Source organism: Ranitomeya variabilis, chromosome 6 (genome assembly GCF_051348905.1).
Source record: "Ranitomeya variabilis isolate aRanVar5 chromosome 6, aRanVar5.hap1, whole genome shotgun sequence".
Classification (NCBI taxonomy): domain Eukaryota; kingdom Metazoa; phylum Chordata; class Amphibia; order Anura; family Dendrobatidae; genus Ranitomeya; species Ranitomeya variabilis.
This window is the reverse complement of record NC_135237.1, coordinates 321878162-321890306: the sequence shown is the minus strand read 5'-3', so window position 1 is coordinate 321890306 and position 12145 is coordinate 321878162. Positions and strand designations below refer to the sequence as shown.

Sequence of the window (12145 nt, the reverse complement as noted above, 5' to 3'; positions counted from 1 at the left end):
CACATGCCGTTCATGTTGTGTATCAACTTGTTACACTTCGTCCTTTCATATTCACATTACGCTTATGTAGATATCACATCCCTCTCAATTCCTAAATTAAATCTGTCTAGAGTTAAAGGGGTTTTCCAATCTAATAATTTGATGCCATATCACTAAAATATGCCGAATATGTATAATAAGTGGGAATCAGACTTCTGAGTCCCCTCCATCTTGAGAATAAAAGTGATGCCCTTCTCAATTTTTCTATGTACAGTCGCTACGCGACTGTGCAGCAAGCTACTTCCTGTCACAATCACTTCAATGGAATGATAATTTAGCAATTTACATCTTATTAAAGAGTGATTTTTAATTGTATAGTTTACTGTTTAATGCCTAAGTTAACAAGCAACGTTGCAGTCAGCGGTAGCATCTTTCCTATGTTAGGACATGCACTTGCAAGCTCTTTGCTTTTAAGCTTGCAATCACTGCTCTGAAGCCCACTTGATTGCTGAATCTGACCGACTATAGAGCCCCTGCACATCTCTGAAGGTACAGAATCAAAGCTGCCTCTGCTTGAAGCATTGGAAAGCAAACAGATCAGACTGGCTGTGTGACCATGCTACTAGTGTGAATTGTCAATCTTAAGAAGTGCACTGCCCTTTGGTAATCAGGAAGCCATGACGGAGGGCAACAGTGTGCTCCTGAACAGTGAATATAATTATACTGTCACATAGTGACAAGGAACTCCTACCCGATCCCTCGAACCAGGGGCACCCTAAGCTATCCTTGTCCTCCAGATTACCCTGGATGGTGGAGGCGCCAGGGTCTCATACCGTTCTATGCTCCTATCTTAACCATTATCTCTTCCCTCCCCCATCAGGGGGTTAACAGACAGGGATAAAAGAAAGCTATAACCATACAAATACACTCACATAACAACAGAGTGGGAAACAGGGGAGGAATAGGAGGTACAAACCAAATGGAAGACGATAAGGATAAACACGCAAACTAACTCCATGCAGAAATCTCCTGAAAAACTTTCCAACTGCCAACTCCAAACACTGAACTTCTTCAACTCCAAACCAGGTAGTGGTAAACTATCACTGGCAACTCCCAAGTGCCAGTTGTGAGCATATATACCAGAGGGGAGTGGCCAACACTGAATAGCTGAGACAATTCAGGATGCAGAGCTCCAGGAGATCAACTCAACTGATGAACCCTTGCAATGCAGAACAAGGAAAACCTGCACTGTTTAATAGGATGTTGAAGTAGTTCTAATCAGTGCAGGAGTTCAAGTAATCTTCTGGCTGCTCTCTGTCACTGTGTCACCTTGATAAATACACCTTTAAGCCAGCATGGGATTCTGCAGGCTGTGAGGGTATGTGCACACGTCCGGATTTCTTGCAGAAATTTCCTGAAGAAAACCAGAAATTTTCTGCAAGAAATCCGCATTTTTTTTTTGCGTTTTTTCCCGTTTTTTTCGCGTTTTTTTTAGCATTCTGCAAGCGTAATTAGCTTGCAGAATGCTAAAGTTTTCAAAGCGATCTGTAGCATCGCTTGGAAAACTGACTGACAAGTTGGTCACACTTGTCAAACATACTGTTTGACAAGTGTGACCAACTTGTTACTATAGATGCTGCTTATGCAGCATCTATAGTAAAAGATAGAATGTTTAAAAATAATAATAAAAAAAAAAAAATGGTTATACTCACCCAGACGATCTCCTCAGCGGCGTCCATTCCTATAGATGCCGGTGTGGTTCAGGACCTGTGATGACGTCGCGGCTTGTGATTGGTCGCGTGAGTCACATGAGCGGTCACGCGACCAATCACAAGACAGTGACGTCATCACAGGTCCTGAACCACACCATCTATAGGAACCGAAGAGAGAGCATGCACCGGAGAGGCGGGAACACTTCGGGGGCCATCAGAGGGTGAGTATAGGACTATTTTTTATTTTAATTCTTTTTTTTTGACCAATTATATGGTGCCCAGTCCGTGGAGGAGAGTCTCCTCTCCTCCACCCTGGGTACCAACCGCACATAATCTGCTTACTTCCCGCATGGTGTGCACAGCCCCGTGCGGGAAGTAAGCAGATCAATGGACTCCTAGGTGTGCGGAATCCCCGCAATCCGCATTTTTTAATGAACATGTTGCTTTTTTTTTCGCGGAAAAAATCGCAACATTTGCACAAAAAATGCGGAATACCCTCTAAATAATAGGAGGCATATGTAAGCGTTTTTTTCGCGTTTTTATCACGTTTTTATAGCGAAAAAACGCGAAAAAAACGCGAAAAATCCTGAACGTGTGCACATGGCCTGAATGTTCAAAGTGGCTGATGTGTAGCTTTATACTACGCCCTATTTATTTAAAGGAACTTGGCACACACGTGATCAATTGCTTGTGAGATTTAATAAAGAGAGTACATACAGACGTTTCGGTCAAAGACCTTCTTCAATGTACCTCTCTCAGAGAGCTTTATCTGGTGAGCAGACAGATGGGGTGAAATGACCCCTTTGTGCGTCAGTAGGTGGTGATTACCGTAGCTACGGTCTGAGCCAGAGTCCGATGCTAGCGTGTCACCATCCTAGACGCGGCATCCACCGCTTGTCTCCGATGTGTATGTGACATCGGAGACAAGCGGTGGATGCCGCGTCTAGGATCGTGACACGCTAGCATCGGACTCTGGCTCAGACCGTAGCTACGGTAATCACCACCTACTGATGCACAAAGGGGTCATTTCACCCCATCTGTCTGCTCACCAGATAAAGCTCTCTGAGAGAGGTACATTGAAGAAGGTCTTTGACCGAAACGTCTGTATGTACTCTCTTTATTAAATCTCACAAGCAATTGATCACGTGTGTGCCAAGTTACTTTACAATATTATAAGGTTTGGGCACCTACTTGAGCACCACCTCCAATAGTAGTGCCTACGGTTACCTCCTATTTATTTAAAGGGACTCTGTCACCCCCTCCAGCCGTTATAAACTAAAAGAGCCACCTTGTCCAGCAGTAATGCTGCATTCTGAAAAGGTGGCTCTTTTAGTTATTGGTGCAGTCAAAGCAGAAATAAAGCGTATTATAATTTCGCAAAAATACCTGTCTTTAGCCCTGGAGGCAGGTCTTAACCCCCCTGCTGCACACGCCACACTGCCGTCACTCAAGGCTTCTTCGGCCCCGGGCGCTGCCCCCTCCGCGCTGTTTTCAAATCAAATCTGGTGCCTGCACTGTTTTGTTCTGCCTGGGGCAGGCGCAGTGAACGCTGCCCATCTGACCTCAGATGCAGTCTCGCAGACTGCGCCTGTGCGGCCACCCAGCTTGTGAATCGAGACCCCGCAGTGTGTTATGCATTATGCACAGTGCGGGGCTGGGATTCACAAGCTGGGTGGCCGCACAGGCGCAGTCTGCGAGACGGCATCTGAGGTCAGACGGGCAACGTTCACTGCGCCTGCCCCAGGCAGAACAAAACAGCGCAGGCACCAGATCTGATTTGAAAACAGCGTGGAGGGGGCAGCGCCTGGCGCAGAAGAAGCCTTGAGTGACGGCAGTGTGGCGTGTGCAGCAGGGGGGTTATGACCTGCCTCCAGGGCTAAAGACAGGTATTTTTGCGAAATTATAAAACGCTTTATTTCTGCTTTGACTGCACCAATAACTAAAAGAGCCATGTTGTCAGAATGCAGCATTACTGCTGCACAAGGTGGCTCTTTTAGTTTATAACGGCTGGAGGGGGTGACAGAGTCCCTTTAAGTATAGATTAACACAACTAAGAAATATTATTCACAGTGCAATAGAAAGACAGTGAAAGGAGATATTGTAAATTCTTACTCAATAAACTGTCCTTCAACTGTGATTCTGAATAGTAGTCATCTGATCATGAAAAATACTATCACTCAAAATATAGAAACAAAATACAGAAGATTGCAAATACAATTGGTGTGGATTTCATTTGGCACACTGTAGCATTAAATACCGAGACAAAATTATACTGAGCTGAATTTGTCTCAAGGTTAGGAATGATATTAAATGCTGTCCATGGGAATTCTGAAACTCGATAAACACAGAACAAAAAATAGCATTGAAAATATGAACCTTTTGCGATGCCAATAACTAACAATTGCTGATTTCCAATTTAACATTTAATTTCCATTCATAAGTGGCCATTGCTGCCTCAAAAGAAGATATCAGTGTATATCAATGATGATATAGCTCATTCATTTTTTCAAAACAAAAATGTAAGCCCGCAAGGGCAGGGTCCTCACCCCTCTGTATCAGTCTGTCATTGTTAGTTTGCTTACTGTAAGTGATATCTGTAATTTGTATGTAACCCATTCTCATGTACAGCACCATGGATTCAATGGTGCTATATAAATAAATAATAATAATAATAATAATTGCAATCTATTTCAAATAGGCCAAAGGCAAGGCCGTTGGCCCTAGTGGGTTGTCTAAACAAGTTTGAATAACTTACTAAAAATTAATGAGTCACCCATCTACATAGGGTTTTCCTCCTGGCCATGACCACTGGTAAATGTTACCTGCCTCATTCATAGCACTTCTACTCACATAGGCTTATATTTTCAGTCAAAGTGAACTAAAAGTTTTAACCAAAATTCTTGCTACAAGACTGAATCCAGGAGAAATATATCCATTGAATTCAGTTGTACACGACAAAATGAGAGTTGAGCGTTTTGTCTGCTATTGTTCAAAGGGATGTTTGGATGGCTGTGCCAGAAGGAATCCAATAAAAATAATATATGTTAAATATATAAGGTTTTCCTCTTTTTTTATTTTTTTTTTGACAAGGGAGTCTGTATCGTGCATGGTGGTATTCACCAGGGACTGATAAAATTTACTGGAATAATTGCAAAGTGCTAGCCACTTTAAGACCATTTTTTACCGGTGGTGATCCAAAAGAATGACAGGAAGCAGAGGGGAATCTAATTCCCTGCTGCTACTTTACAACAGCCTGTGTCTTGTGCCCTATAAGCATAAAATAGATTATAGCATTTAGTGACCTGACCGGTATACGGCTGCTATTGAAGCTAATGTGTTATGCTCAAATAGCTATATTGTCATACACAGCCAGTAATGAACCCCTGACTTTTTAAAGGTGAACAATTGGCTGAACTTTAATCAATTCCAGTGGTGTACGCTAATGTGAATATATGATAGATGGAATTTCAATACCTCAAGTACATAGCCTCTAGCCTCTAAGGATAACAATGGACATAATGCATCAGCCTCAATTCTAAACATAACATTCGATGTTATATAAAGTAATTGATTATGTTATAGAACACAGCTCTGTAAGCAATGCCCTTCTACACTAGCATATTTAGGAACACTCAATACGACAAACTAGTGTATTATTCTGTCGTGGATCTTGCCAAAATGAGAAAGGTCAGCCATGCTCTGTTTCCCATGCAGAATATTTCTGCTACATATGGATGAAATCTTGAAAAAGCAGCATAATGTAAATTGCTACAAATTTATGATGTAAATGAGTCATGTGTCAGCAGGTCTTATTACTCACCTACCAAACTTTTAATAACATTAGCTGCTTTTATTAAGGGGGTTGTTCTCTACTTGGACAACCCTTTATCAATTACTATATTCCTCCATTTAAACTAAAAACAGACTGTACTCACCCCTGATTTCTGTGCCGTTCCAGCGATGTCGGCGCCAGTCTCCTGTGACGTTGTTTTACGACGTGAGCACTGCAACTAATCATGGGCCACTTCACTTCAGACATAACTGACATCCAGATTAAGTGAAAAAGCAGCAGAAGCAGATGTCAGTTTCATCTTAAAGTGAGAGTGAAGCAGCCTATCAGTTGCCAGTTTGCTGTAGGGCTCATGAGACATACAGTGCCTTGCGAAAGTATTCAGCCCCCTGGAATTTTTCACCCTTTTCCCACATATCATACTTCAAACATAAAGATACCAAATGTAAATTTTTGGTGAAGAATCAACAACAAGTGGAACACAATTGTGAAGTTGAACAAAATGTATTGGTTATTTTAAATTTTTGTGGAAATTCAGAATCTGAAAAGTGGGGTGTGAAATATTATTCGGCCCTTTTAACTTAATACTTTGTTGCGCCACCTTTTTCGGCGATTACAGCTACAAGTCGCTTGGGGTATGTCTCTATTAGTTTTGTACATTGAGAGACTGAAATTCTTGCCCATTCTTCCTTGGCAAACAGCTCGAGCTCAGTGAGGTTTGAAGGAGAACGTTTGTGAACAGCAGTTTTCAGCTCTTTCCACAGATTCTCGATTGGATTGAGGTCTGGACTTTGACTTGGCCATTTTAACACCTGGATACATTTATTTGTGAACCATTCCATTGTAGATTTTGCTATATATTTGGGATCATTGTCTTGTTGGAAGAAAAATCTCCATCCCAGTCTCAGGTCTTTTGCATACTCCAACAGGATTTCTTCAAGAATGGTCCTGTATTTGGCTCCATCCATCTTCCCATCAATTTTAACCATCTTCCCTGTACCTGCTGAAGAAAAGCAGGCCCAAACCATGATGCTGCCACCAACATGTTTGACAGTGGGGATGGTGTGTTCAGGGTGATGAGCTGTGTTGCCTTTACGCCAAACATATCGTTTGGCATTGTTGCCAAAAAGTTTGATTTTGGTTTCATTTGACCAGAGCACCTTCTTCCACATGTTTGGTGTGTCTCCCAGGTGGCTTGTTGCAAACTTTAAACGACACTTTTTAAGAATATCTTTGAAAAATGGCTTTCTTCTTGCCACTCTTCCATAAAGGCCAGATTTATGCAGTGTATGACTGATTGTTGTCATATGGACAGACTGTCCCACCTCAGCTGTAGATCTCTGCAGTTCATCCAGAGTGATCATGGGCCTCTTGGCTGCATCTCTGATCAGTCTTCTCCTTGTTTGAGATGAAAGTTTAGAGGGGCGGCCGGGTCTTGGTAGATTTGCAGTTGTATGATACTCCTTCCATTTCAATATGATCGCTTGCACAGTGCTCCTTGGGATATTTAAAGTTTTGGAAATCATTTTGTATCCAAATCCAGCTTTAAACTTCTCCACAACAGTATCACGGACCTGCCTGTTGTGTTCCTTGGTCTTCATGATGATCTCTCTGCTTCAAACAGAACCCTGAGACTATCACAGAGCAGGTGCATTTATACGGAGACTTGATTACACACAGGTGGATTATATTTATCATCATTAGGCATTTAGGACAACATTGGATCATTCAGAGATCCACAATGAACTTCTGGTGTGCGTTTGCTGCATTGAATGTAAAGGGGCCGAATAATATTGCACGCCCCACTTTTCAGTTTTTGAATTTCCACAAAAATTTAAAATAACCAAAAAATTTCATTCAACTTCACAATTGTGTTCCACTTGTTGTTGATTCTTCACCAAAAATTTACATTTGGTATCTTTATGTTTGAAGCATGATATGTGGGAAAAGGTTGAAAAGTTCCAGGGAGACAAATTCTTTCGCAAGGCACTGTAACAACGTTGTGTGAGCCCTGGGAAACCTGGCGCTAACATCGCTTGGATGGTACCACCAATGTAGCTGAGTGCAGGCTGTTTTCATTTTACATATGTGAATATGGAGTTTGAGAAGGGGATATCTGAGCCGGGCACAGCCCCTTTAAGTCTGTGTTGACACGTATGTGGCTTTGCCAGATCTGTCTTGTCTCAGAACAAATTCCAATAATGTTGACTTATGCCTTATTTGTGCGTCAGTATATTTGCTATTTTATCTGTATTTACACCACAATCTTGAGCGACTTCAAAACACAGAACAGGTGTGAATCTTTCTGTTATACTCCAGATTTTTGTTTGCAAATACTGATGCAAAATACTGACCAAATACTCATGTATGTTTTGCTATGCTGCACACTATTGTCATGACATGTAATGGATCTGCTGAAGGAGGCAGTCTGAACCTAGTGTAACTAGTACATTTGAAAAAAACTTTTAAAATACCATGAGCAAAGGCCCTAAATATCTTCCTGGTACAGAGCTGGAACATAGTAGGACATTTCAGCGGAATTCCTGTTTACATAGACATGTGGAATTGTATCTTTAACTAACAGGTGGCTTGCTCTGTAAAGCAGCATATGTTGTCTTTACCGAGTCCAAAAAGCATCTGCCAGCAAGAGATTTAAATAAAACAAACAGGTTAGTCAGCTTTGCCGTAAAAAGAAAGTAGAGTGGAATGTAGGTAACTAGTAACAGAAAAACCTTTCTCTATACAAAGTGACAGCTCTATGGGGTAAGTATTTACAAAAAGTATGACTGGTTTATCAAAGAATCCATGAATCTAATAATGTAATGCTGCCATCCATTCAATACTCACACGAGTAAATGCCAAATTGCATGAGCAGATGATATGTCAGATATGAATGCTAATGATTGAGCGTGCACGATAATTGCTTGTCAAACCGACTGAATGACAACTGATGAAACTCATTAATTGTGCAAATAACTGTTGTGTGTTATCAAACATACAAATAATCGTAATTTGATACCACACTGTGTTGTGTAGTCATCAATGATAGAAGACTTTGTCTTGTTAAATAGCAACAAAAAACAAAGAAAGTAGTGATACGATAAAATTGTATGTAGATGGAGTGTGAGTACTTGTCTGAGACAGATATTTGATCGCTTAAAGTGATCGTGTTGAAGATGTATGAATATCTTCTTACGTCAATGTAAATTAAGCTATTGATACAATAATCTGTATAATGATATTAAAAAAGCAGTTGCAATAAAATAAGAATATGGATGATGTTAAACAAGTTGGTTACACAGAAATGTTAGCTAGTACAAAGAACACAAGGAACATGAGTACTAGCAATTCTCTTTATGTTTCAGTGAATAAGGCAATGGTTGGGATTGAATGATGGCGTTATACCATAATTTAAGTTTTCATCATTTTGAATTTGGTATAAATACATAGCAGAATATGCCCAATATGTATCAGTTCTGTGCCAGTCTTAATTGTGCTATTTGTTTGATCTAAATGCATTTTGCACTCCGCTTGTTAAATTTTTCATGTTTCACCTGGAAAAAGTGTAGTGCCTTTAGTTGGGTCTGTCTGCTGCTATATAGCTAAAAACTAACTCCATCCCTCTTGCCTAACATAAAAAAGACAAACAATAAAGCCACAAATACTTAAATGTGGCAAAAATTCATCACACATGGCTTGAAACATGTAAGCCTATGCAACCTTTTATCAGTTTATTCTACTATTGGAACATAAGCCCTACCTGAAACATAAGTAACTTTTAAGAAAAAAAAATGAAATATTTCTGTAGCAATTTAGTTATTTAGTATTCTCTGCTGTAAATGCTAACCACAAAATAAATGTCATACTACTAACTATGAACATTAGGTATTAAATATCAAATTATACTTTAATTTATTTTTACTTAAACACAGGATGTGCAAAATTGTTGATCAATCTCACCTTGCGATTTCTTTTATTCAAACAAGCATCCTTCTTCCTCTTGGTCTCTATAAGTTTAATACAGTTTTTTCCCTTATTTTTATCGTTACCTTTCTTTTCTTTTGCGTTTACTTTTTTGTTATTTCTTGAGGGTTGTGTTGAATTTTGCCTTCTTTGTAGAAATTCAAACAATGTTGATAACTTAATCTGCTCAATTAGAAAATGCATCACTCTTTCTGTACCAAGTAGTATTTTTTCAACTCCATCCAGTCTCTTTGCCTGCTCTTCGGAATATCTATTTATTGAAGAAAGATGGCTGGTCATTTCCAGAAAATGTCCTTTCATTTCTAAAAACATATCTTTTACATCTGAGGTTTCACCTTCAAAATGCACTTTTTCATTTTTGGGGTTCTCTGTTTTTAGCCATTGGAGGTCTTTTTCAATGTCCACAATATCCTGTGAGATGTGTTCAAGCTTTTCAAAAATATTTTCGTGTCCCACCAAAACAGCCTCAACCTTATGGCTTAGAAAGTCCAGCTTTGTATCCATAATGTTTATGCTTGTTGGAGTCTTTGTGGCTAAGTGTGTCTGTGATGCTTTCTGAATATTGGGGGGCCCTTGATTCTGTATAGCTTTTGGATCATACCTTTTGGCCAGAGAGTTCACCAGTGAGGTCTTGGAGATCTTATTGGCTGTACTCATTGTGAATGCTTACTCAGTGGAAAACTATATTCTGCTGAGATTTCAAAAGATGAGGCTGCAAGATGTTCTCTGTTTCCTCGGTGTAAATCACAGCTGTTAACTGACCAGAGTACACTTCAGACAAGGCTTCCTTTATGTTGTTGTTGCATTCATTCTGGTGATGGTGAAAAACTTCACACGATAGAAAACTTACTTGCAATGAACAAGTGTTCGAGCCCCTTTTAACTCACATTAAGTGTAATTAAGAAGAGGACTGGCAAACGTATATCCTAAATGCGTGCGCTCTGACGTCAGATGTACAACAGGGAAGGGTCTATATTCTAACTTCAATGTAATTTGACAGCTAGGGGCCTGCGAGACATTTGAGAAGCCTCATTCTGGAGACGGTCTTTGCAGCTCTGTTCTTGCATGTCAGATTAATGCTTGTTTCATGCAACTTGATATTAGTGTTCAAAGAATAAAGGCCTCTGAAGAGTGTCTAACATTGATGTAGATGAAAGGTTTACAAGGAAAAACAACACCTAATATATCAAATCAATTAGCTCGACAAGTCAGGTGCTCACTAAATGTGAAAGCTTGCAATTTGTTACTATCGTTTCAGTTAGCCATTGAAAGGTATCAACCACTGAGGACTCTCAATTCTAAATATTTCACTAAATGCTGTTAACTTTCTTTTAAACCCTTCGAGAGACATAAAATGTTTCTTAAAATACAACAAACATCAACTAAAACATCTACATCTGTTTTGTTCAATGTGTTTATCTGAAGTGTCTACAGCTTGTGCATCCGCAGACACCGTATATAATCGAGTATAAGCAGAGGCATTTAATTTTAACAAAAAAAAATTGGGAAAACATATTTACCTGAGTATAAGCCAGGTATGCATTGTCCCCTCATCCTCATCCTGGTAAGATGGACTCCTCATCCCCATTCTTGAATGCATGGCCCCCTCATCCCTATCCTTGTATGCATGGCCACCTCATCCCTATTCTGGTATGCATGGCTCCTCATTATCCTGGTATGCATGACCCTCTCATCCCAAAATGGTATGCATGACTTCCCATCCCTATCCTGGCATGCATGGCTCCTCATCCCCATCCTGGTCAGCATGGCTTCTCATCCCTATCCTGGTATGCATGGCTCCTCATCCCTATCCTGGTATACATGGCCCCCTCATTCCCATCCTGGTCTGCCTGGCTCCTCATCCCTATCCTGGTATGCATGGCCTCCTCATCCCTATCCTGGTATGCATGGCTTCTCATCCCTATAATGGCATGCATGGCTCCTGGTCTGCATGGTTCCTCATCCCCATCCTGGTCTGCATGGCTTCTCATCCCTATAATGGCATGCATGGCTCTTCATCCCCATCCTGGTCTGCATGGCTCCTCATCCCTATCCTCGTCTACATGGCTTCTCATCCCTATCCTGGTACGCGTGGCCTCCTCATCCCTATCTTGGTACGCGTGGCCTCCTCATCCCTATGCTGGTATGCATGGCCCCCATCAGAAAAACATAAAAAATAAACCATCCTTCTTACCATTCCTGTGCTCCCTTGCAGCATCTTGTTCCGATGGCAGCAGTTGTAGTGGCATGGCGGTCATGTGTGCCCGCTACTTAAGGGAATGAATATTCAGTGCTCTCCACGCCTATGGGCATGGAGGGTAGTGAATATTCATTCCCTTAAGTAACAGGCACGCATGACCGCCATGCCACTACAACTGCTGCCATCGGAACAAGATGCTGCGAGGGAGCGCAGGAATGGGATGAGGAAGCCAGCGGCTGCAACTACTGTGCCTGTTATTAAAGAGAAATGAATATTCACTGCGAGTCCAGTGAATATTCATTTCTCTTTAGCAGCGGACACAGGCTTTAGCTGCAGCAGCCGACTCCTGCCTCCTGTGACCCGCTACTCTGCCACTGCTGCTCTCCCTCCATCTTCTGGGTCCCTCACTCGAGTATAAGCCGAGGGGAGCATTTTCAGCACAAAAAATGAGCTGAAAAACTCGGCTTATACTCGAGTATA

The 12145-nt window shown here is 41.0% G+C and overlaps 1 protein-coding gene across 1 annotated transcript in view; it reads right to left on the bottom strand.

Annotated features, from left to right (window-relative positions):
• The window catches only part of MYLK4 (myosin light chain kinase family member 4), a 92106-nt gene extending 82071 nt beyond the window's left edge, over window positions 1-10035 (bottom strand). Inside the window, exon 1 of the mRNA XM_077267643.1 lies at window positions 9442-10035. Coding sequence (XP_077123758.1) covers window positions 9442-9969 — 528 coding nt within the window. The 5' untranslated portion in view covers window positions 9970-10035. The remainder of the gene's footprint in view (window positions 1-9441) is intronic.
• Between the last annotated feature and the right edge of the window lie 2110 nt (window positions 10036-12145).